The sequence below is a fragment of the Oncorhynchus keta genome, chromosome 13 (assembly GCF_023373465.1).
Source record: "Oncorhynchus keta strain PuntledgeMale-10-30-2019 chromosome 13, Oket_V2, whole genome shotgun sequence".
Lineage (NCBI taxonomy): Eukaryota > Metazoa > Chordata > Actinopteri > Salmoniformes > Salmonidae > Oncorhynchus > Oncorhynchus keta.
This window is the reverse complement of record NC_068433.1, coordinates 42,140,444-42,166,766: the sequence shown is the minus strand read 5'-3', so window position 1 is coordinate 42,166,766 and position 26,323 is coordinate 42,140,444. Positions and strand designations below refer to the sequence as shown.

The 26,323-nt window shown below is 46.7% G+C and overlaps 1 protein-coding gene across 1 annotated transcript; it reads left to right on the top strand.

Annotated features, from left to right (window-relative positions):
- The first annotated feature begins 607 nt into the window (after positions 1–607).
- LOC118392561 (inositol 1,4,5-triphosphate receptor associated 2-like) lies at positions 608–26,323 on the top strand. The gene is made up of 38 exons (XM_052460684.1): positions 608–781; positions 1,365–2,032; positions 2,337–2,441; positions 2,929–3,109; positions 3,483–3,541; positions 5,365–5,440; positions 5,542–5,700; positions 5,879–5,996; positions 8,069–8,119; positions 8,760–8,837; positions 9,251–9,307; positions 9,643–9,702; positions 10,417–10,481; positions 10,724–10,817; positions 11,029–11,163; positions 11,480–11,581; positions 12,552–12,703; positions 13,496–13,607; positions 14,302–14,467; positions 14,500–14,595; positions 15,332–15,384; positions 16,429–16,528; positions 16,721–16,895; positions 17,272–17,350; positions 20,455–20,501; positions 20,755–20,843; positions 20,937–21,097; positions 21,543–21,627; positions 21,865–21,913; positions 22,059–22,086; positions 22,177–22,317; positions 22,490–22,624; positions 22,731–22,887; positions 22,993–23,036; positions 23,128–23,264; positions 23,488–23,592; positions 23,966–24,085; positions 25,281–26,323. The coding sequence occupies exons 2-38, from the start codon at positions 1,396–1,398 to the stop codon at positions 25,543–25,545; spliced, it is 4,473 nt and encodes a 1,490-aa protein (XP_052316644.1). The 5' UTR covers positions 608–781; positions 1,365–1,395; the 3' UTR covers positions 25,546–26,323.

Sequence of the window (26,323 nt, the reverse complement as noted above, 5' to 3'; positions counted from 1 at the left end):
AAGTATCAAAAGTATATCTAGTTGCTAAAACATACATAAGTATCAAAAGTAAAAGTAATATTTGTATTTAATTTTTACAGATAGCCATGCTCACACCAACACTCAGACATAACTTACAAACAAAGCATTTGTGTTTAGTGAGTTCACCAGATCAGTGGCAGTAGGGATGACCAGGGATGTTCTCTTGATAAGTGTGAGAATTGGATAATATTCTGTCCTGCTAAGCATTCAAAATGCAACGAGTACTTTTGGGTGTCAGGGAAAATGTATGGCGTAAAAAGTACATTATTATTTTTAGGAATATTGTGAAGTAAAAGTTACAAAACTATCAATAGTACAATACAGATACCCCAAAAACGACTTAAGTAGTGCTTTAAAGTATTTTTACTTAAGTACTTTACACCACAGCAGGGCACTGTAATCAACTTCATAGACAACACCTGGCCGGTGGTACGACGTATTTGTTGGTTTTTACCACTTTCTCCAATCACACATCTCCAATTGTGAATTTTTACACTGCAAAATAACTGACTTTCGACTGGTGAGTCTGTAGGTCTGTGAATAAATGGGGATGCAACAATATTATTGGCCACATAGGGTCAGTGTTGGCTTGGTTTTAGTTGAGGGATCTACCTCGTCCCTTTCAAATTGCGTTCACGTCGCTCAAGCGCTTTGATTGATTTCCCGAGTGTGGTTTGACTTTGAAGGCTTTATCAAGCGAATTGAGACTTCAACGAGGACTATTTACGTTGACAAAAGATAGGCTACACGGTAAAGAGGGGTTAGTAGCCTACATCAAAATCCAAGTATAAACTACGACAGTCTGTCGTTCATATTTATTGAAAAAATGAAAAGAAAATTGGCGTCAATTATTCATGGTAGTCGTTGTTATGCTATTTTGCATAACACAAGGCAACAACATTTTTGTCTTGTCAACAAAATATATGTTAGGGTAACAATCACTCTTGTTAGTTTCATGTTTTTAGAAACATTTGTTAGTTTACAGAATATTTGATTTAATAATAAGTGTCCTTTCAGTTAGTGGCTCAAGTAAGCTCGTTATTTTTATCCAGGTAGACTGCTGGTGTGCTGTTCTCTGTTGCTCCCATTTAAAAACTATGACCCTATAGTCTACACACAAGAAAGATAGACTACAACAACCTAGATCAACAACTAGTCTATTTGGGATGTCTGAAATGTGATGAACTTGAAGTATGTGGTGTGATGGACTATCAGTATAATTCTTCTCCTTTCACCATGCCGGTCTCCTTTTTAATTATTTATTTTACCAGGCAGGTCAATTAAGCACAAATTAATATTTACAATGACGGTCGGTCTCCAATGACAGCCTCTCCCCTCTCTAGCTCTTGTCCTGTTGTCACCCCCTGCTCCAGCATGGACCTTGGAGTGACCCATCGTCAACGCCACAACCCTGTTGACAGCATCTGTCGTAAGCTGCAGACCATCCAGCGGCACGACCGTGAGGTTAACCCCTCCTCGTCCTTCCAGATCCCAAAATTCACTTCCAGCAGTTACGACAGCCCCCAGTCCGGCTTGCACCGCAACCTGGAAGTTATCATGAAGAAGCGCGAGAGGGAGGGGCTGTTAACCCCCAAGGGTTCATCCCAGCTTCCCAGGAGCTCCCACTGTCCCAATCCCACCATGAACCCCCCAACCCCAGTCAATTCTACTTTCACACTCACCAGTAATCCCGGGGAGTGGAGGGGGGTAGGGGTGGGGTTAGGAGGGCAAGGGAGAGGATGGCAGAGGATCTGCTCCACCCCAGCTGTCCAGACTGGAGACACGGGTTTTAGCTTCTCTCATGGTCCCCAGTTTACTCAGCCTGAGGAGGGGACAGGGTCTGACTGCAGTGAGAGGCACAGGACCCCATCTCTGTCCCAAACTCACACACCTGCACATAGCCTGCTGTCCTATAACCTTAACTTCTGCTCTTCGGACGCCACTGCCAACCTGCTGCAGAGTGAGCTGCCTTACCCAGCCCTGGTTGTCAAGAGACTGTCCATGGGAGATGGTAAGGGGAATACACACACTCACTGTGGGACTATGAAAGCACTGCTCAGTTCTCAGTGAACAATGATATCAATGGTGGATTATTGATCACAGCATTCCTCAGGCCTCTCACACACTCCTTTCCATTTGCCATCTCTTATGTCACACACATGATGTACATTTTATTATCTTGCCTCAAGGAAAGTTATGCAACTGACAGAGCAATCATGTTTCTTGGCCGCTAATGTCTGTTGATGGATTGGCGATTGGCCAGTGTAGTTACAGAACGTGTGTGTGTGTGTGTGTTTGTGTGTGTGTGTGTGTAGGAGCCATGTCCCCTGAGAACCAAAAGGAGATGGCTGAGGTCAGTCTGATCTGCGAAGAGGATTTACTAGACACCATTTTCCACGCTTGTGACACCCAGCGCAGAGGTACGCACTCACTCACATACAGTACTGAACTCTCAAAGTATCCAATATATATTGAACACAGAAGTACACTGGGAATATCGAATCTAGCACATTGTGAAGTACACACTCTTCTATCCAGACTCACAGTATCGAACACACACAGTAGGAGGCACAGTCTCATACACACACTCACTGTGATAATGTTTTGTAAAAAAGGCAGTCAATAATTTGCTCCACTGGGGTGTAGCCAAGTCTGCTTTCTTTTCTTTGTTTCTGAAGCAGTCAATGACGTGGTATAGGTGCTCTAGATTCCCTGTGGGTGGTTCTCTTTACTGTCCTGTTTTGTTTACTGAAAGCTTTTACTGAAGAACCTCAGGCGGAGGAAGGAGATTGCTATGATGCCCGGGCCTTGGGAGGTCCCTTCCCATGCTAGTCAACAGACTGACCACAGTAACCCAGTAAATTACTATGGTAAAGGCAGTAACCTGGCCCCCTCCTGCTCCTTCAGGTAAGGTGTACGTGTCTTGTATCGTGGACTACCTGCGCCACACCACCAGCCGTGGTTCTGAGGACAGTGGGCTGGAGGACCTGTGTAATATGCTGGATCCGGAGCACAAAGATGTCTCCATAGACCTGGACACCTACCACGCCATCATGAAGGAGTGGATAGATGACTGCAGAAAGAATGAGTACTGGAGTGTTTTTCTGTGTCCCCCAAATGGCATTCTTCCCTTTTTTATAGTGCACTACTTTTAACCAGGGCTCTGGTCAAACGTAGTGCACTACATAGCAGTGCCTGTCATCTTGTCCCACATTTTCCTGTAGAGGGCGCTGTGTTCTAATTCAGGTGTTCTGTTGCAAGGGCAAATGGATACCAATTTTTGCAGCCGAATATTCTTATCAAAGAGCTTGTCTGTTAGATAAGCTTTTGCCACTTTTAGTGTGGTAACCGATACATTAACCTCTGCATTCCTGGCTGTGTGTGTAAGTAAGCCTGGGATATTGTGACTGTGTAATGTCATGTTTCTGGGTGTCCTCTCCTTGTCTTCACCACAACTACAGGGACGACACACCAGAGGACCTGACTCAAGAGTCTGTCAGACTCCGAGACAACCTGTCAGGTGAGTTGACACAGACATGTAGTCTGTCAGACTCCGTGTCAACCTGTCAGGTGAGTTGACACAGACATGTAGTCTGTCAGACTCCGTGACAACCTGTCAGGTGAGTTGACACAGACATGTAGTCTGTCAGACTCTGTGTCAACCTGTCAGGTGAGTTGACACAGACATGTAGTCTGTCAGACTCCGTGTCAACCTGTCAGGTGAGTTGACACAGACATGTAGTCTGTCAGACTCCGTGTCAACTTGTCAAGTGAGTTGACACAGACATATACAGTTGAAGTCGGAAGTTTACATACACTTAGGTTGGAGTCATTAAAACTCCTTTTTCAACCACGCCACAAATTTCTTGTTAAAACACTTTAGTTTTGGCAAGTCGGTTAGGACATCTACTTTGTGCATGACACAAGTCATTTTTCCAATAATTATTTACAGATTATTTCACTTATAATTCAGTGTATTACAATTCCAGTGGGTCAGAAGTTTACATACGCTAAGTTGACTGTGCCTTTAAACAGCTTGGATGGAAAATTCCAGAAAATAATGTCATGGCTTTAGAAGCTTCTGATAGGCTAATTGACTTAATTTGAGTCATTTGGAGATGTACCTGTGGATGTATTTCAAGGCCTACCTTCAAACTCAGTGCCTCTTTGCTTAACATCATGGGAAATCAAAAGAAATCAGCCAAGACCTCAGAAAAAATGTTGTAGACCTCCACAAGTCTGGTTCATCCTTGGGAGCAATTTCAAAATGCCTGAAGGTACCACGTACATCTGTACAAACAATAGTATGCAAGTATTAACACCATAGGACCACGCAGCCGTCATACCGCTCAGGATGGAGACACGTTCCTAGAGAACGTCTCCTAGAGAGGAACGTACTTTGATACCAAAAGTGCAAATCAATCCCAGAACAACAGCAAAGGACCTTGTGAAGATGCTGGAGGAAACAGGTACAAAAGTATCTATATCCACAGTAAAACAAGTACTATATCGACGTAACCTGAAAGGCTGCTCAGCAAGGAAGAAGCCACTGCTCCAAAACCGCCATTAAAAAGCCAGACTACGGTTTGCAACTGCACATGGGGACAAAGATCGTACCTTTTGGAGAAATGTCCTTTGGTCTTATGAAACAAAAGTAGAACTGTTTGGCTATAATGACCATTATGTTTGGAGGAAAAAGGTGGAGGCTTGCAAGCTGAAGAACACCCTCCCAACCGTGAAGCACGGTGGTGGCAGCATCATGTTGTGTGGGTGCCTTGCTTCAGGAGGGACTGGTGCACTTCACAAAATAGATGGCGTCATGAGGATGGACAATTAAGTGGATATATTGAAGCAATTGAAGTTAAAGCTTGGTTGCAAATGGGTCTTCCAAATGGACAATGACCATACTTCCAAAGTTGTGGCAAAATGGCTTAAGGACACCAAAGTCAAGGTATTTGAATGGCCATCACAAAGCCCTGACCTCAATCCTATAGAAAATTTGGGCAGAACTGATAAAGCATGTGCGAGCAAGGAGGCTTACAAACCTGACTCAGTTACACCAGCTCTGTCAGGAGGAATCGGCCAAAATTCACTTATTGTGGGAAGCTTGTGGAAGGCTACCTGAAATGTTTGACCCAAGTTAGACAATTTAAAGGCAATGCTACCAAATACTAATTGAGTGTATGTAAACTTCTGACCCACTGGGAATGTGATGAAAGAAATACAGTGGGGTAAAAAAGTATTTAGTCAGCCACCAATTGTGCAAGTTCTCCCCCAAGTTCTCTAAACATAGATAATTTCTCTCCTTCTCTCACTCATCTCTCTCTGTCTTCTCTCCATTAGCGAAGAGGTCTGTCCTGCTGAACATGACCTCAGGCAGTCTGGAGGCATTCGGAGGGGAGGTGTCACGAGCAGATCTGTAAGTAACCTTCGGGTGTGCGTGCGTGACATTGTCCAATTTCTACATTTGACTAACCGTGTTTTACCCTGTTGTCTGTTGTTGTGTGTATTCCTCCCCAGTGAGACGTCAGACCTGGTGTTCTGTGTGTCCGACCTGCAGTTCAGTAACCAGAAGCTTCAGCAGGAGGTGAGGAAGCTGAAGCAGAGCGTGGAGACCATGGAGGACCATAACCAGAAACTAGCAGAGGAGAACGAGGAGCTCAAGTCACAGGCCAGACTGTAAGGATTGTACACACACACACCAACAGATGCAGACACACACGGTCACACATGCACTTTTTAAAATGCCTATCTTCCCATTCAATTATCCTTAATTTAACCTCCTATTAGGCCACACACACACACACACACACACACACACATCCCCAATTATAATGTCCCCCTCTCCCCCCTGTAGAGGCCAGCAGCTGGCCCAGAAGGAAAAGATGTTGAAGGATGAGGTGGAGGAGATGAAGATGAGTCTGAGCTGTACAGAGGAGGGCAGAGCCAGGGCCTCGGCTCAGTGCAAACATATGGTATATATACACACACCATCTCCACTGTTATGCTATTCAACCATCGACACTGAACAAAACGCAACATGCAACAATTTCAAAGATTCTACAGAGTTACAGTTTATATAAGGAAATCAGTCGATTTAAAATAAATTCATTAGGCCCTAATCTATGGATTTCATATGACTGGGAATGCAGATATGCATCTGTTGGTCACAGATACCTTAAAGAAAAGGCAGGGGGCGTGGATCAGAAAACCAGTCGGTATCTAGTGTGACACCATTAATGCGGCGAGACACATCTCTTTCGCATAGAGTTGATCAGGCTGTTGATTGTGGAATGTTGTCCCCCTCTTCAATGGCTGTGCGAAGTTGCTGGATATTGGCGGGAACTGGAGCACGCGGTTGTACACGTCGATCCAGAGGATCCCGAACTTGCTCAATGGGTGACATGTCTGAGTATGCAGGCCATGGAAGAACTGGGACATTTTCAGCTTCCCGGAATTGTGTACATGTCCTTGCGACATGGGGCCGTGCATTATGTTGAAACATGAGGTGATGGCGGCTGATGAGTGACATGACAATGAGCATCAGGATCTCGTCACTGTGTCTCTGTACATTCAAATTGCCATCGATAAAATGCAATTGTGTTCGTTGTCCATAGCTTACAGTACGCCTGCCCATAGCATAATCCCATCTCCTCCATGGGGCCCTCAGTTCACAATGTTGATGTCAGCAAACACCCCGCCCACACAACGCCATACTGTCTGTCATCTGCCCGGTACAGTTGAAACAGGGATTCATCCGTGAAGAGCACATTTCTCCAGCGTTCCAGTGGTCATCAAAAAGGTGAGAATTTGCCCACTGAAGTTGGTTACGGCACCGAACTGCAGTCGGGTCAACACCCTGGTGAGGACTACGAGCACTCCGATGAGCTTCCCTGAAAAGGTTTGTGCAGACGTTCTTCGGTTGTGCAAACCCACAGTTTCATTAGCTGTCTGTGTTTGGTCTCAGATGACCCGCAGGTGAAAAATACCGGATGTGGAGGTCCTGAGCTGGCATTGTTACACGTGGTCTGTGGTTGTGAGGCCGGTTGGACGTACTGTCAAATTCACTAAAACGATGGAGGCGGCTAATGGTAGAGGAATTAACATTCAATTCTCTGGCAAAAGCTCTGGTGGACATTCCTGCAGTCTGCATGCCAGTTGCATGCACTCTCAACTTGTGTTGTGACAAAACGGCACATTTCAGTGGCCTTTTATTGTCCCCAGCACAAGGTGCACCTATGTAATATCATGCTGTTTAATCGGCTTCTTGATATGCCACACCTGTCAGGTGGAGTGATTATCTTGGCAATGGAGAAATGCTCACTAATAGGGATGTAAACAATTTTGTGCTCAACATTTGAGACAAATACATGGGAATGGAACATTTTATGGGATCTTTTATTTTTAGCTCATAAAACATGGGACCAACACTTTACATTATATTTTTGTTCAGTGTATATTGAAAACAGGTGCTTCCACACAGGTGTGGTTCCTAATGCCCCCATTCACAAGGCACGAGTGGTCACTGAATGGTTTGATGAGAATGAAAACGATTTTAACCATATGTCATGGCAGGTAGCTTAGTGGTTAGAGCGTTGGGCCGGTAACCGAAAGGCTGCTGGATCAAATCTCCGAGCTGACAAGGTCTGTCGTTCTGCCCCTGAACAAGGCAGTTCATCTGCAGTTCCCCGGTAGGCCGTCATTGTAAACAAGAATTTGTTCTTAACTGACTTGCCTAATTAAATAAAGGTTTGATTTTTAAAAATCTGTTACCAGATCTCAACCCAATTGAACACTTAAGGGAGATTCTGGAGCAGCGCCTGAGACAGCATTTTCCACCACAACCAACAAAACACCAAATTATGGAATTTCTCGTTGAAGAAGTGTGTCGCATCCCTCCAATAGTGTGCCAGACACTTGTAGAATCTATGCCAAGGTGCACTGAAGCTGGCTCGTTATGGTGTTTCATTTGGCAGTTACCTGTATGCAACTACAATACACAATACAATGTCCAGAGCCATATACTAACCCAACATCTCCCCAACAGGAGAGAGAGAACCAGAGTCTGATTGCAAAGATAAGCTGTCTTCAGGATGAGGTACTGTACTGGATACCTTTCTCTCTGCACACAGAACCCCTTTCGGCAAGATCTACATTGATCCTGGGTCATTTCATTACTTTATCATGTATTTAATCGGAGGCATCTAGAAGGTGCCTCAAGTGCTTCCATGTGGTTGTCATTCCTTTAATGAGAGATGGATTTGGTGGCAAGTCATCAGGAGTGTGCTTTCCGACCAATCGGTGTCATTGATCAGTGAAGTGGCTACTAGGGCGACACAACAACGAAGCAGCAGGACGACCTGCTTCCCCTGGGAACTTCCCCCTCTGCTGTTTTCCCAGGATCAAGGACAGTGTTTCCCGACCCTGGTCCTCGAGTACCTCCAACGGTACACAGTTTCGTTGTAGCCCTTGACAAACACACCCCATTCAACTAATTGTGGGCTTGACGATTAGTTGACAAGATGACTCTGATGTGTCACAATATAAATGTGTACTGTTGGGAGTACTGGAGGACCAGGGTTGGGAAACACCGATTTAGGAAATGCCATTCCATAGCTATCTAGTCTTATGTACCTTGTCCTGCTGTTAGGTGACATGGTCGGGTAAAATAAGCCATCTCTTTTGGGTAGAATTACTCATCTCTCCCTCCTCCTACCCCCCTCTACCTTTTGGACTAGAACATCAAGGTCACCATGGAGATGGATGACCTCCAGAAGAGGATGATTGAACTGTGTGACCTAAACGCTGAGCTGCAGGTGGGTCCACATAACTGTTGTGTGTCTGCAGTGAACAAAAGTGAACAAGCTATTGTACCGTCGAGGGAATAAGCCATTCAAGGTCGGCAACTGGAAAGCGGTTTCCTGGAAACAGATTAAGCCTAGTTCTCGACAACGACAACAAAAATCACTTTCAATTAAGGTTCTCCGTTTAGAATGCTTCTTAGCAATCTGTTTCTGGTCAACTGCACCTAGAAGTAAAGTAAAGGCTGTGTTTATGTTTGTTTTGCCTTTCATGGTCTTCTGAAAAGACCTGGAGTGCAGTGCTATGGACGTACGTAATTGGCCTTTTAGGATCAAAGTGATCCCAACGTCTGCTTCTGATTGGTCTGTCTGTGTCCTGGATGAGTGCCAGCGGTGTCATGGTGGAGTGTCTGTTCTCTCATCCACAGGTCCAAAACCATTCCTTCGATGCGGTCGTGAGTGAAAAGGAATCCCTCATACTCCAGGTCAGTATCATCTGAATAAAAAAACAAATATTTTCTTTCCAGTACTTTTGTTCAGTATCTGTTCAGTAATGAATAAAGCTGTATCATTATTGTAGCTGTGTTGTCCCCTACATTCGCCATGGTAACACGGCTGTACAAAGCGAAAGTCTCATTGTAGATTGGGTCCTGAGATCAGTAATAACCCAGGCTTCAGGGCCTTCTGATCTTAACATTTTTTGATCTGTTCATTCATATGACCGTACATTCAGAACGTTTCCGAGACATTGTCCTGGGGGAAATATGATATTGTTGATGAAAATCAAGAATATTGCTGTCGTGTTGTCGCCCCTCTACAGAAGTGCAGACAGATTGAGGAGCTGAAGGGTGCCGTGGTGGAGTACTCGTCGGTCACAGAGGTGAGGAGGCTGTCTGGAAATCATTACCCTATCCCAAATATCCCCTTAGCCACTACTCCCATGCACCAGATCATAAAGGAGTGGATGGGTACAAGCGACAACACTGTAACCCACTGCTCTGAACTGCCGACCAGAGAGCTCTGCAAAAGTATTTGTCAGGCCTCCCGAGTGGCGCAGTCGTCTAAGACACTGCATCGCAGTGCTAGCTGTGCCACTAGAGATTGTGGGTTCGAGTCCAGGCTCTGTGGCAGCCGGGCCGCGACAGGGAGACCCATGGGGTGGTGCACAATTAGCCCAGCGTAGTCTGGGTTAGGGGAGGGTTTGACCGGCAGGGATGGCCTTGTCCCATCGCACACTAGCGACTCCTGTGGCGGGCCGGACGCAGTGCATGCTGACACGGTTGCCAGGTGCACGGTGTTTCCTCCGACACATGGATGCTTCTGGGTTAAGTGGGCATTGTCAGAGGACGCATGGCTCTCGACCTTCACCTCTCCCGGTTCCATACGGGAGTTGCAGCGATGAGACAAGACCGTAACAACCAATTGGATACCACGAAATTGGGGTGAAAAGGGGGTATTAAAAGTATTTCTGTCTCTCTCTCAGCAGAGCACTGTGATTATCCATGTCTATCTGTCAGCTGCAGTGAATATGTATTAGCTGCAGCAGTAGTGTTGTTATCTAACCGTGTTTGATGTCTGTTGTTGTCTCTGACAGCTGTTGAGAGCAGACAAAACCAAGCTGGAGAGACAGATGCACATGATGCAGCCAGACTTGGCAGTGTAAGTACACTGTACTAGAGATGGCGCCTTGGACTATTCTAGTAGCAGGATTGGGGAATGATGTGTATTCTCTCTGTTGTCCTTTTGTATTCATATTTTGTTCTGTTTGGTTTGCTCTCTCTCTCTCTGCCGTGAAGCAGTCTTTTCTCTGTGGAATGACATTCTTTTTTTTATCCTTTCTCAATTCTGTCTCTTTGCATTCTCGCTCCCTCGCTCTCGCTCCCTCTATCTCTCTCTTGCAGTGCAGGTCTCTCCCTGTCGATGGCGTACAGGTTGAACCAGAGCACTTCAGGATCCCTGCAGACAGAACTGGCCCTTGCTCAAACACCTCTGGAGGTCAGTTAAATATATCCCCTCGTTCCATGTTTGCGGCCTGTGAGTTGAACACCCGCTCTCTCTGTTTGAGTATGCTCACACCTTCGAGGACCAACCCCACTGTATTCACCCAAAACATCAGCTCCAGGGACCCTATTAGGCTGTAGTATACTGACACCATCAGCCTATCCCCTTCAGGGTTAATGACCAAGTCGTGTTGTTTTATTTCCAGGGTGCGGAGTGTGTGTCGCCGCTGAGCTTTGCATCTGCGCTAGATGAGACTCTGGACAGGGAGGTGTTACTGCTCCTGCAGGGCCCCACACCTGACCAGATGTCCCTGGAGTTCAAGAGCCTCGTCAACAAACTGGTACTCTATACAGTAGATACAGCAGACATTGTCCCAATTGTACACTATAGATACAGCAGTCCTGATAATTCATTAGATATCTTCAGCCCTTACTGTCCTAATTATGCACTCAATACACTATGCAGGGACTGGTATCTAACCAGCACATTTTAAAAGCAGTGTGCATGGAGAAAATGACTTTTTGTGCGTCTATGATGTCATTGTTCTTTGACTATGCGGTGTAGATACATTACTAATTTTCTTCCATAGCAAACTGAATTTGATTAATACTTAAAGTAGTTACGCCTGAAACACATGTTTTTCTGTTTGTTTTCAGAAGAGAGATTTTAAGGACGAGGGCCTCTCCGTCTTGTCAACACTCAGAGGACTCATACACCACTATGGAGGACCAGGGGCTAGTAACGACCCCAGACTGCAGGTGAGGGGCATCCACACCCACCCACACGCTATCTTGATCTCTCTCTCTCTCTCGTGCGTTCGCACACACACACTAGAGAGCCATTAGAGTGGGTGTATCAACCCGCTATCTAGCCCGATGGTAGAGGAGGATGTTACTGAGTCACTCTGTACCAGAGAACTCTCCATATTCTCCTGTGTGTGTAGGTGTTTGTCTGTGCATAGGCATGCTGGGGGTCAAAAATGTGTGCCAAAGCGGAGGTTGGCGTTTCTCTAGGTTCAGAGATGCAAGAGAAGAAAGCAAATCCATTTTGGTTTTCCATCATATTGCTTTTCACTTATCCTGTTCTTTCAGATCAGTGCAGAATGCAGATACAGGAAATGAGACAAGGAAAAGAGCAATTAGGCTATTGAGATGCACCCTACTGAGTTCAATGTAGGGAGGAGTTTGGAGCTGAATAGGACTCTCTCTGCTCGTAGTTTTTATAAGATTACATAATATGGCCATTGTCTCTCTCTGTCTTCTCTCCAGAGATCTCTAATCTACAATGTTATATAACTATCTCTAGCCCATCAATGCCTATTAATGCTGTGCGGCTTAGTGTGCTGTAGAGTAAATGCAGTCTCTCTCAACACACACACGCGCACGCTCTCCCCTCCTCTTCCTGCTCTCTCGTTCTCTCTTTGTCACCTCCCTCTGCCCCCCTCTGTCTCTCTTTTTCATTCCCCCTCTCTCCCTCCCTGTCACTCTCTTCACTCCCTTTCCTCTCTCCCACCTCCTTTCTCTCTCCAATCTGCATTCGTCAGACACGTCCACAGTAAACATTCTTCATGGGTAAAGAGTGAGTGCAGTAGTGTCACTGACTGTGACTAAGAGATGGACACACTTTACTGTATGTCTAGTACTGCTGGATAGACTATCGGTCTGACTGCCGGAGACCCAGCAGCTCCAGAAAGAGGCTGACTCCCTGCCCTTTCTCCCCCCCCCCCAGGCGGTGCAGTCTGAGCTGGATCAGAGGAGGTCGGAGTGGGGCCTCAGCCTGGAGCAGTTGGACCAGTACACCGACTCCCTGGAGAAAGAACTGATCAAGATGGCCAGCAACATAAGGAGGTCCCGCACTGAGATACTACACCTGTCAGTCAGGTGAGTGGGGGTTGAGTGTGTGTGTGCCTGTTGGAAGTGAGGGTCAAGAGGAACTGGTGCTGCTCTTCTCTCACTGGTCAAGTAGGTTTTGCGGGTCTTGTATAAGAGAGGGTTTACAGTGTGGAGGGAGGGGCTGTCATTGTCTAAGATACTACCCTGTGGCAGGAGGGATCTAGGGAGGAATCTGGTCATATTTGTCTGCTTCTCTGTGCTCTGGGTCTGTCTGGGTGACCTCTAACCTGTCTAAGTAGTGGTTGGGTCCTGGCCCAGTATGGCTCTCTGTCTGTAGCTGCCTCACTGCCACGTGGGCCCGTTCCACACAGCCGCCCTGCTCTGGAGGATAAAAGGGGGAGGGGGGGCCGTTATCAGGCCAGGCTGTGGGAACGTTGTCTGGGCTAGCCAGCTGTGCACAGGCCCTCTAAACTACTCTGGACTACTCTTGGACTGGGTGTTAGGAGCTGTCTGATACTGGGAGTTAGGGGCTCTCCAGAGCTCCTGCCATCCTCGTACAGGCTGGGCAACAGCAGCATGGGACACTGCATGGGCCTGCGGATTGGGTACAGTATGTTATGTTATGGACCCTTCAATACGCTGTCAATGGGCTGGGTGAGAGTGATGAATCTGTTCATTTGCTTTGTAGTCACTGGATGCACGATTGCCATGGTTTCAGAAGTATTTGTGGCTCGTGACCATTTTATCTTTGACTTTAGGGTAGACTGATGGGGGGGGGGGTGTTGCTTCACATGTCTCTGTGCAAATATGTGTGTAATTTACGTGGGTCCGGCCATGCAGGGTTCAGGAGCAGGAGAATCAGAAGCAGCAGCTGCGTGACGAGTTGGACCAGCTAAATACCCCGGGGGACAGCAGGGAGGCCAGCTGCCAGACCCCCGACGAAGACCCACAGGTAGGAGGGAGAGGGAAGGATACAGAGATGGAGGGAGGGACGAGGTAGACAGGACAGCAGTGAGGCTAGCTGTGAAACCCCTGACCCTGATGATCCACAGGTAGGACTAATTGAGAGATGGGGCGACATGGGGGAAGAGGTGGTGTCCCCTGTGCGCCACAGATGACATGTAGCTTTTGAATGTCTAGAATATATTGTTGTAGGAAACAGTGAGCTTTTCACTAAACTTGTCTGCGAGAAAGATGTCAGGTATAGTGGATATTGGGCTACTGTTGGGACACAGGCATTGAGAGCCATGGAACATAGCAGAGAATAGGACTCTGATTCAGATGGTGAGTAGTTGTGTAACTTTGGAGTACGTTTTCCATCCAGATGGAGAGGCTGTTTAATAGAGACGCTGAAGGATGGAGTGGGAGGCTGTGTGGACACTTTGCACACTTTCTGATCAGGAAAAAATATTCTGTGTTCATCTCTCTCCTATTCTGTGATGTTATTTTGTGAGTGCCTTTGTCTATCGCCCATAGGCACAGGTCTAAGATCAGTTTACCATCACGTGCTCTTTGGTGTCTAGGCAGAGTTACTGGAAAACCTCTGACAACTTCTGATGTGAAAAATGCTTTAGAAATAGATTGGATTGATTGACCTTACATCAATTACCTGAACAGGTTTTAATTCAGCTTATTTACTTTCTCAGGCTGGGGAGGACCTGGACTGGGACGAGGAGTTTGTCCTCCAAGACTTCCTGAAGAACGAGGGGGTGGAGACGTACAGGGACTTCAAGAGTCAGGAGACGGGCCCGACGGACGGGAGGACGGACGAGGACAGACTGACGGAGAGAGGGTATCAGCCTGGAGAGGGGGAGGAGGTGGGGGAGAGGTGGACCGTGGTGGGGGAGAGGGACAGGAGGGGGGACTGAGGGGGATCTCCCTTCTCTCTCCTCTCTCGGAAAAAAGTGAACCTGACCAGGTGGAGGGAGAGGATCTGAGAGGTGAGTAGGATTCCACAGATTAGTAATGATCATGATATCGTATTATAACTCCATATTGGGCTGCATTTTAGTGAGTTTACAGGAGTTCCTGTAAGGTCTTTCTCTATGGTTCTGGGCTACTGAGCCGGGTGAAACAGTGGGTAAACCAGGGGTTAGTGAGTCCGTCAAAAGCCTGTGTGGATTACCCCTGTAATCCCTGGAGTCACAGAGCACTCAGTCACCCTTGAAGAATCAGGCCCAGACACCCACACAGCCCTCTGGGGTTTGTGGCAAGGACAGCCATAGATGGCCAGGGTCTCCAGATAGGGACCTGTGTGTGTGTGTGTGTCCTGGTTAAAAGCCCCTAGACGGCCCAGCCTGGTGCGTGTGTGTGTAGCTGTTCGCTGGCAAGTCTTCTAGGCCCCAGCCTTCTATGGCCGGGTGTTAAAGTCATTCAAACCTAGTGGAAGTGTTCAGTAATCCCCAGTGGTCTCCCTGCATCACTGGCTGCCAGAACCCAAAGAATGTGGTTATTACTGCCTCTAAACCCACTCTAACACAGACAGGGAGTTTAATGGTCTAATATTATGGTCCAATATGGTAGTGGGTGGGGCTTAGTTTGACCTTGCCAGTGACCCCAGCTGAATATCACAGAGATGATTGATCAACTTTAACTAATTAGCTTTTCTTCTTCCTTCCTGTCTCTCTCTCCCCCTCCCTCCCTCTCTCTACCCCCCTCTCTGCCTTTTTCTCTCAGAAACCACAGCGTCAACAGACAGTGACCAGTGGGTGAACAGTCTATCCCCACAGGTAGATGCCAGTCTTTAAAACCTATTACTGTGGATGTACTCTTACTGTGTCAGTGTGCTTTAAAGTGATTCTCTGGATTAGTTTGGTGGTTATCCACTCCAGACTTAAAAGACTGAACTATATAACCATATCAAAAAAGGCAAGTTTTTGAGGGGTTGCCCTCGTCGTGCGTTTTGTGAATGGAACACAGCTCTATCGCTGTTAAGGTTTGACTGGTGGTTGTTTTTCATTATAAAAATAATGGGTGTTCATTTGAGTAGAACCCCACCTTGGAACATTGCTTTGAATGGGGATGTAGATCTACGTAGTCGTCGGAGTGCATGTGATGACGATGACAGTTTTAAGAGGCCACTTCTTCCTTTGGTGCTGGTGGGCAGGAAAAGGGGAAACGGTCATAAGCCCCGTTCAAGTGCTTTGAACATGTATCCTTCCCTCACCTCTTCCTTGAATGAATCACCTATCTATCCTGGTCACTTAGGTTTTGTGTAGCTTTTTCCAGTCCTCTCATGTCTGATCAGTGACCACTCCAAGGAAGGAGCACAGGAAGGAAGCATTTTAAGAGTATTGGAACAGGAGCAAAAGTGTTAACCACACCTCTGTGAGTAGACAACAGGACATGGACCAATCTAGGCTGGAACACACTCTTTCCTTCCACCTTCCTCTCTCAAACTTTTTTACTTTCTTCCCACATGACAAAGCTCATACAACCTTGCTTTTATTTGACGACCAAATGGACTTATTTGCGAATGTCACTAGTTCTAGATAGACACGACAGAATGGCTCATCTTCTGAAGTCAAGCTTTCTTACTTAATCGGATCGATAGGGAATGGACAGGGACGCACACGGTCACAGAGGTGATATAAGAGGTTGTTTTTTATGCTTTGTTGTTGGGTAAGCAAAGGCATTGTTGCTTGCCAGTCTATCGCTGCATCCTTTCACATTAACTGAATGGACAGGTGGCTGTTATGTATTGATGCTCGTCTGTTCATCATATTCATATTCATACTCTTTATTTTTTCTTATCTGTATGTGTTGTGCCTCAGGGTGCCAAACTACCAGAATGCTTTGGGCCTGAGGACACCCACCAGCAGGCTGTTGACACCGAGGAGCATCCGCTCCCTCCCTCCCACTCTTCTCTATTGGGTAAGACCAACTCTGTCTCCATCACGCCCTCTCTTCCTCCCCTCTGATCAGTCTTTCTCTCTCTGCTCCATGCAATCCCTGACTCACTCTAGCCTGCAACTACAGCAAATTAGTATTTATTTTCAGGCATTCAGTTGGATGGCCCTCTCCAATGCCATTTCACTTATGACTCCTACTCACCCTTTTGTCCAGATACAATGAGCCCTGACACCATAGTGCCTCTTCTTCAAGACACACCTCAGCCTGGCTCACCAGAACATGACAGGACTGTCACTGCTGGGAACAGTCCACCCCCCAGGCTGGCTGAGATGGTATCCCCCAGCTGCACTTACCCTGTGATGGATGAGACCATTTTACTGACTGGAAGGTGAGAACAGAGCTCTCAGTGGCTTTTACAGTACAGTTGTAGTTTCGGTGTGTGTGAGTGCACTGTAGCATGCTACTCTTCCTCTGGACACATTTGCCAGTCAAATTAGTATTTTCCAAGCTGTGAGGAGGGAAATGTTGGCTGTGTAATTGGGCCCCTTTAGCGATACTTTGCATACCCACGATGCACCTGTAATCGGGGCTGGGGCAGTAACCGCTCTCATAGGTTGGTTCAGTCACAGTCAGTGAACCCAGCTGCTTCCTACTATCTGAGAGAGAGAGAGAGAGAGGGAGAGAAACACCCACCAAAACATTTATAATTTCTCTGGTTGGGCTCCAAGCGAAACACTGATTTTTCACCTTTCTCTCTGGGTCAGCCCCCAGCAGACAGATGGCAGTGAAAGAGGAAAAGGAGGCGAGGACAACATCACCTCAACCAATATGAGTGACGCGCAGGTCAGTACAATACACAGAAAGTATTTTACGGATGGGGAAACTAACTTCCTTCATTGACAGTCACAGCCACTGTGACACCATCTCTCTCCTCTTGACTTCCCCTTTTCTATCGCTTGCTCTTTCCCTCTCCTCTGTCTTTTAATCTCTCTGTTCATTGGTGTTGTGGATGGGATGGAGGGGTATGGACAGGGGCTGGTCGGCTGAGGGCTGTGCCCAGAGAGGAAGGGGTTAGGGTGGAGGAGGACCATGGTCCCTAACTCCTGTGTGAGTATTCTGCCCCAATTGCTTCACTGCATCACTGCACTGTACACTTTGCCAAAAGAGGCAAGTATGGCTTATTTGGTTCCTAGCTCCAGATTGTGCACATATGTTATGTCCGTGTAATAATGTAGTCTTTATCTTTACGTGTATACCATTGTGTAGCCTACTGTAAACCTTTCTCTATATTTTCTGAGACGGTTTGTGTTTGATTATTTCAGTCTTGTTACAGGGGTTAGCTGTGATTCAATCCGCAGAGACAGGCATGCTATTTCTGTTATTCCAGTCTCCTGCTCTGTGTAGGCACAGCGGAGTGGCACTCCTGTGAGAAATGTTTCCAGGGGGAGCCAACACATTTCTTCCAATCGAGTTGAGAGTGCAAGTTTCTTCTGTCTGTGGTGTGGTTAGCGCTGGATCTATCTATCTGTCAGTTTGGTAGACTGGAGAGTAGTGAGAGAGCAGGGAGCCTAGCAGTTAGATCTGGATCTGTCTGTCAGTTTGGTAGACTGGGGAGTAGTGAGAGAGCAGGTAGGCTAGCAGTTAGATCTGGATCTGTCTGTCAGTTTGGTAGACTGGAGAGTAGTGAGAGCAGGTAGCCTAGCAGTTAGATCTGGATCTGTCTGTCAGTTTGGTAGATTGGAGAGTAGTGAGAGAACAGGTAGCCTAGCGGTTAGAGCATTGGGCCAGGAACCGAAAGGTTGCTAGTTTGAATCCCTGAGCCAGGTGAAAAATCTGTCTGCCATTGAGCAAGGCAGTGAACCCTAATTGCTGAAGGGTAGCCATTGATGCCTGACCTTGAGTGTCTTGGGGAGAAAAACACAGGAGAAATAAGCACCCACCAAATGATTTAATTATAATTATAATTATGTATCTCTTTGTAGGCTAGTAATCAACAGTTTGACTTGTGAGTTTTTAAAACCCAGTTAACAACAGTAACCAGGATCCCAGGACTGTCTCACTCTTCACATTTCAGGAAATCAAAATATGACAAGAACCAGGAAATGACAATATTTTCCCACAATGTCGCACTAACGCAATTCCACAAAATATACATGTGCAGCATCAGATTGGCAAAAAATAAAATGGCACATTATCAAAGCAGGTTGTTGCATGGAAGCCAAACATGTTTACTAAACACAAAGTCGCCATCAATTCAAGTCACGCACATAATTGACACTGCCGGACTGCACGGAATGCCGTTTAGAGTTATCATCACAGGTTTCATTATTAAAGCACGTCTCATAAGTGTCAAAATACCGTTTGAACATTTCCCCGGCTTCTCTGCCCTGTCTCCTATTGCTGCCCATATGAGAGCTTCGCTAGAGAACGTGTGATCAGCAAATGGTATGAGAGTAGATATGGGATTTTAAAATAATTTAACAATTGCTTCCCGTTAACTTAAGATACCTTAAAATTTCCTCTCTTAATTTCTCTGTTATTCGTGAGCTTACCTGCTTACTCCAGGACTATCTTACTCTGCCTTGTTGGCCTCTGTATTTAGCGACTGCAAGAGCAGAAAGAGTCTCTTAACAACAAGGAACTTTGGTCCCAATGAGGACCCAGCCGAGAAGAGATCAACATCCGATGAGCTTCTCCTTCACGTCTCTATGGATTAAAATGACAATTTTGTGTAATCATCAACTCGATTTAGCCAAATAGGAGATATTATGTCATTCGTTGGAGGTTATCTAGCAAGCTTAGCAACTTTGGTCATTTCACTTTTGTTTGACTGCCGTTACAAAGTCTGTATGATTCGCAAACTGAAGAGTGCGCTCTGTGTTGACAGCCTAGGCCTCGCCTACTACTGAAATATATGCTGAATGAATTGAGGAACATAAACGCTCGGGATGTATGAGCGGCCTGTTTCGCAATTCACAAAAATGTAATTGGCAAACAAAGTTACTCTAGCATTGCTAAATATCAATTTCACTTGGTGTGAAGTCTTTACATAGGCTAGTGGCGCAATGACTATCCCTGGCAACTGACTTTTGTGGTATTTCCTGGGACTGTCGTGGTTGAACACACTTGAAGCTTTATAATCCCTGTATGAACACTTCATGACACATAGTAACGTCAGCTTCGGCAGTTATTCAGTGGCAGGAAACGAAGACTGGTGTTATTGCCCAAATCTGCTTGACTTCAACACCGTGTTTGCTTAATTAAGCAATGTCGGGGACTGGTTGCTGCATGAATCAATTGGCCTTTGGTTGTCCCGTGTCCTCCCTTCTGAATAACCGTTTTGTTTATAAACATGGTTTGTGTAGAGTTTAACAGCAGGGATCCAGATCCCTTTCATCTGTTTTGCAGTGAGATTTGAGGTTGGTTTTATAGTGTCATTCTCCTCTTGGTTGTTATGCACCGTTCCATTTACCTTTTTTTTTTTTTAACCAATCAGCATTCAGGATTAGACCCACCAGTTGTATAATAGCCCTGCGCTCAAGTGTCCAGCTTTATATAGTCAGTGACTTCCACTCTTACGTAGCTGAAGTGTGTGTGTGTTGTATTCTACCGCCCCCACTACTTACTGCCCTGCCAGTGTAAATGCGTTGTCCACACTCTGTCCAACACTCATACTCGCAGCCCCCGACACACACACATACACCGCACACTCCGCTGCAGGGCTCTCCACCAACCAGCACATTATGTAAGAAATGAGCATTCTCCATTCCATCCTTGTATATTCACTGTACCAAGCAGAGATAACATTCTGATGCCATGGGACAGGTACGGTATGCAATTGTGCGCGTGTTTCTCTTTTTAATCGTTAACTTCCTCTGACAAATGGTGCTGAAAGTATGTTACAAGGCCACCTGCATTTATCTCTCACCTCTCTCGCTCTTTCTCAGAAGCTAACCCAGGACGAGCTGGCTGAGAGAGTGTTAGCAGAGGACAGGTGAGTGTTTGTGTGTGTGTATACATGGTTGTGTCCTAGTTACATGATGGAAGTGGTGTACTTTCCTCTGACATATGCTGTCTGTGTGCTGAGATGTATTTTCTGTTAGGTTAATGTTGGCTTTGTTTGGAATTGTTTAGAACATTACTCTTGCTTTTAGTTTCAATAGAGGCACACGGTAGTGATAAGGGCAAGTTGTGCAATTGTTTTGGCATGGTGGAATTGCTGCAGCGCTCGTATGTGTGTGTTCCAGCACCAGCCTGTTACCAGTACTAGAGGAGGAGGAGGAGGGCATACAGGAGTCAGTGGTGCAGGTGCCTACAGTGGAGGTGGACTTGGCAGGTAGGAGGAAATAGAAGAGCTCTATGGCCTCCTGCCAACATTGTGTGTGAGGGAGAGTGTGTGTGTGTAACACTCCTTTCACTGTCTCTACAGGGACAGTCAATCTGGCAGAGGACGTAGGCTCTCAGACCATGGATGGACTGAATGTTGCACCCACTGACCCATCACAGGGTCCAAGGGATGCTACGACGCCTGACCCCTCAGGAGCCAAAATTGACTCCCTGGTTCTCAGGAGCAAGTTCAAGAAGGAACTGGTGAGCTGTCTATTTAATGATATATGGCGCCCTGTCTCAAATAGCACCCTAATCCCTAGTGCACTACAAGGGGTTCTGATCAAAATTAGTGCACAAATAATTTGAGATGAGAGCTCTGTGATAGTGAGAACTTTGCATAAATAGTATCATGACCTTTTGACTTATTGAGAAAATGTTGTCTTTCCTGCCTTGTGTGGGAGTGAACATTCTTTCACTTTAGTCAACTCTGTGCTTATCTACACAGGGAAGCACTTCACAGCGCTCGGGCAGAATGAATGACAGTCCTACAGTGTACCTAGCTAGATCTGCATAATGTGACAATCGGTTCCTGGATACAGTCTGTTAGATCGTTAGAATCGTGTGTGTCTGAGGCGGAGGATAAGAGCGAGAACTGGGAAGAGTGTGTGTGTGTACGGAGTGTGTAACGTTCACCACAATCATCCAGGAGCTGTCTCACAGTATGGATATCATCGAGGAAGGGAAGGTACAAGAGGACCTGAGTGAAACCAGTGTTACCACAGAGAAGGACAGTGAGTTAACCCCAGATACCTCAGCTGATAACGTTCCTAATATTTTGATGATTGTATAAGTCCAATTACTGACTTAAGTAAAAATTCAATTGTCACATTGTGTGGTCGACTTATAGCTTTTCTAATCTCTCTCTTTCTATTGTAAAACAGAGATGAATAGCCAGACAAACTGTTTGGATGTTTTAAACCATGAAGCTCTTTCTCTTGCTCTCTCTACGTTTCTGTGTCCCATACCAGTCGAAACCTCTGTTGTTTCTGAGGACTCAACCGTAGGTGACAGAAGCAGGTAGGCTACTCAACAATACAGTACAATACCTCATATTTTAGAGATGCATTGCAAGATAATAATATAAATGCTCTCAGGTACTGACACTTATAGCTTTGTTTTCTAGTGACCGATAATGTGATACTCTCTGTTTTCCTCATTGCAGCCTGTTCCCGAACGACAAGGAGATTGAGGTAGTGGTAAGCTTTCCAACATTTTCTTTCTCTTGACTATCTCTCTGTATGTACCATCGTAGAGCTAAGGCTGTGTTGTCTACCTGTCAGACGGAGTTCCAGCGCCTGTCCCTGGGCTTTAAGTGTGACCTGTTCACCCTGGAGAAGAGGCTGAGGCTGGAGGAGAGGTCACGGGACCTGGCCGAGGAGAACGTCCGGAGGGAGGTGTCCAGTTGCCAGGGACTACTACAGGTAAGAAGTTTAAGAGAGGTGATTATGTGTGAGAGGGAGGGACTGGGGAGAAGGGAGAGGTTGAAGAGGGAGACAAAGGAGTGAGGTGTCCAAATGTAGCTGTCAGGACCTGCTACAGGTGAGAGGGGTATGCAATTTCCTTTTTTACCTTCCTCGTGTCTGCTCTTCCCAGGCCCTGGCCCCTCTGTGTGAGGATGATAACCAGTCTATGGAGATCATCCAGAGACTTCAGAAGAACCTGGACATCCTCATCCAGTCCATGACCAGAGTGTCCAGTCGCTCCGAGATGCTGGGCGCCATACACCAGGTACAGTACAATTTAATTGCGTGATTTGTCCTCCTCTCTTTTGAGGAGTCATCTAGGTAGACGGTGTAGGTCGACGTCTGTGTGATGTCTCTCTCTCCCCCTCCAGGAGTCTCGTACAGGCAAGGCAGTAGAGATAATGGTCCAGCATGTAGAGAACCTGAGGAGGATGTACACTAAGGAACACGCTGAGCTCACTGAGCTGAGGGAGAACATGCTGCAGAACGAGAGGTCCTTCGGCTCCCACTCTGGAGGAACACACTCCGGTGAGGGACGCACACGCACACACGCACGCGCACACACACACACACACACACACACACACACCTCTATCTTATGTTTCTTTCTAATACTGAATATGTTTCCTTCAGATGATTTCAGAGGCAAGAAACAATCTGGATCAACGTACTATAAGGTAGGTCAGTTTAGGCTCAGTGTATATGATGTGCTGCTGTTTTAGTCACTGTCTGTACACTGTCTTGTTTCTCTATTCCTCCTTTCCTCAGGCATCAGCCCGACGGGTCAGCATAGCAGCTATCCCCCGATCCGGTGGGGGAGGGGGACCCATGCATTTTGACACGCCCAATAAAGCACAGGACACCACAGAGACTGAGGCGGAGAGACTCACCCGCAGATCTCCCTGGTAGGTAGACTACAGCACTCCGTGGGGGAAATAGGGAGTGTTCGAAGAATATTTCAACAGTCTTGACCCTGTTTTGCAAAGCAAACACCATTCGGATTTCTGAGAGGAGAAATTTCCATCTAGGGGCCTTTTGTTAAAACATGCCTTGCGGGCTGTGTAGTCTGTGTCCGGTGTTGTGTGGAATGTGACATGTGGATTGTGTATGTATGTGGCGCGGTTACAGGAATGTGACGGGGAAGAGCTCGGGGCGTCCTCCTCTAAAGCGCTTTGTTAGCTCCGGGGCTTGGGTTGAGACTGACGAGCCCTCCCTCGTGATGCTGATGAAGGGGTAAGTGCTGATATCGGCTGTGTGTCAGAAGCACACGCGCGTGTCGCACTTGACCTCAACCTGAAAACAAACATTCTGCCTGCTGTGCCCATTTAATTTGCCCAACCGTGTACTGTATGCATGTAACAAGTCTGTGGTTAAACGTAGTCAGCAGGAGAACAATTTGCGTACATAACAAGCGCATGTGGAACATTGATTGCAGAGTATCTGTGTGCTTTTGTGTGCATGCCCTGAGCATGTATGTAACAATGTGGGTCCTTAGGGTGTGTTGTGTTAAACAAGTGTGTGTGTGAAACATGCATTACAGAGTGTCTATGTGTGTATGTATTTTTGTGTGTGTGTGTGAACCGTGCATGCCCACACCGTCCCACAGGCCTGCCTACGACACAGACTCCCCTTCAGATGAGGAGAGGAGGGAAGTGCCCGTTCAGAGGAAGTCCAGTCTCACTGAGCTGGGCAACAAAATCACCGCCCTGATTATGCCCAACAAGACGTTAGTAGTGAACCAACCGCTAGTGTTTTGCTTCCTTCTACAGCCAGGCAGCACTGCTTTCTACTGCTGCGTAGCTGGTTAGGCTTCATAGCTTCTCTGCTGCTCCTGAGGCTTATATGCTTTTCACACCATTGTGCCCACTTCAACTGTACTGTGCTGGCTCAGATAGTTTTTTTTCTTTCGCCAACTACCGTGGATACCTAAACGAGGCCAGAGCAGTACAGCTCGGCTTAGCTCAGTAGTGTGAAAAGGGTTCTAGATGCTGTAGCCTGGATTCCTGTCTGTTTTCTGCTTCAGCCAACTGCTTGACAAATGTAAAGCAGTTGGTTAAATCATAAGCCCATCTGGCTTCCAGGCTGTGCTGCTTTAGGTCCAGGGAGCAGACATCTGGTCCAGATTGACTGAGCAGAAAGACGGGTGTGAACAATATACCTGGTCTTGAGCGAACGCTTTATGAATCTGGTCCTTGGTCTCTGAGCCCGGGCAGTCTCTGGATGTGTGGGTCTCGGTTCAGTGTTTCTGCTTCAAACGAACTCTCCTTCAGCTCTAATCTCTTCCATCCATTCCCATCAGGAGAGAGTGTGTGTGTGTGTGTGTGTGTGTGTGTGTGTGTGTGTGTGTGTGTGTGTGTGTGTGTGTGTGTGTGTGTGTGTGTGTGTGTGCGCTTGCCTGCCCTGTGTGTGTTTGCCTGCCTGCCCTGTGTGTGTTTGCCTGCCTGCCCTGTGTGTGTTTGCCTGCCTGCCCTGTGTGTGTTTGCCTGCCTGCCCTGTGTGTGTTTGCCTGCCTGCCCTGTGTGTGTTTGCCTGCCTGCCCTGTGTGTGTGTGTTTGCCTGCCCTGTGTGTGTGTGTGTGTGTTTGCCCTGGGGAGTGTATGTGAGACATGCATCGCTCAACATGCTGCAGTGCTTTAGTGCTGTTTTTCTATTGTCTGTGTACCAGGTGTTTGCTACACAGAGTGCTTTAAAAGTGGTGGTCAGTCCACGCTGCTAACGCCATCCTAACTTAGCCACTTAGGCACCCGTCTGTTTCTGCATCGCTACATCACTGCTTTGGGAATACGGACAGACGACCAGCTGGCTAAAGCAGACTGACTGTCTCATCCAGACATCAACTTCGCTTCACCTAACCCAGGCTAAATCTTATTTTGGCATCCATTCTAAATCTTCTCTTTCCCTCTCTCCCACTCTCTCTCCAGTCCCATCCTGACAGAGCAGGCCGCAGCAGCCCCGGGTTCAGGCTACTCCTCCCAGCCTGCGTCTGCAGCCAGTGGGTCCCGGGGACTGTGGCTGTGGCTGGCCCTAGTAGTGGTCCTAGCAGGCCTCCTGGCCCTCCTAGCCAGCCTGGTGCTGCAGCCGGCCGTGGACGCAGCGCCCGTGGGGACAGGGGACTCCTGGGTGACCATCCAGCAGCTCCTGTGGCCCTACACAGGGCTGAGGCACAACGGACAGCCACCGGTTTAGAGGGGCTGTGGGCTCAACAGACAGAGATGGACGGGAAGGCATCTGGCTATGGTCAACCCCTGGAAGGTCTTCTGCAACTTGAACCATCACGTGTATTAGACTAGTTATTGTGTGAAGAAAGAGCACTTGAAGACAGAATCAGTCAGTGTGTTGGTACTGAAGTTTCTGAACACTGACCACCACAGCTAAGGGAGATTTCCTATTTGTGCCCGGAGACATTCTGCCGCACCATTACAGAAGGGAGATTGTAATGTTATTGGCAGTTGTATATGTGGGCACAATGTTGTCCAATCAAGTCAAGGAGGACACCAGCGTTGGGCTGTCCAATCATGTAATGGACTTCAACGCATGCTATCCAATCACGTCACACCTTTTTGAGCGTTTGTTGGTCCATCAACATGCTTGCTTATGGACAGTAGATTTATCAGTTTTTGCTTTTTTTTTTAACACATTTCATAGTAAACTTCTGAATCTATGGCATATGCGGTTGCCTGAAGAGGCCACCAAGTTGTTGTAGGTGAAATAGTTGTTTTTTATTACATTTATGAACCTTGGTAATACACTGCCATTTTTTTATGTTTAATTTATTGTTTGACAGCATTAGACTGTGCGGGGATAGGAATATCTATTATATTGCATCTGTTTTTGTTATAACCAGCATTTTGTTAAACTCACACATGGTTTTTACTCTACTTCTTTAAGTGCTCACTTATGAAATTCATTCACTTTTGTTTGTTCCAAAGAGGGGGACTTTACACAATAAAGGAACAGAAATAAA

What these genes read in the sequence shown, in the direction of transcription:
- LOC118392561 (XM_052460684.1), top strand. Translation starts at nt 1,396, where the DNA reads ATGGACCTTGGAGTGACCCATCGTCAACGCCACAACCCTGTTGACAGC. An exon ending in CTCAAGTCACAGGCCAGACT is followed by an intron (nt 5,701 to 5,878) that starts GTAAGGATTGTA and finishes TCCCCCCTGTAG; the next exon opens with AGGCCAGCAGCTGGCCCAGA. An exon ending in GCAAGTTCAAGAAGGAACTG is followed by an intron (nt 21,098 to 21,542) that starts GTGAGCTGTCTA and finishes ACAATCATCCAG; the next exon opens with GAGCTGTCTCACAGTATGGA.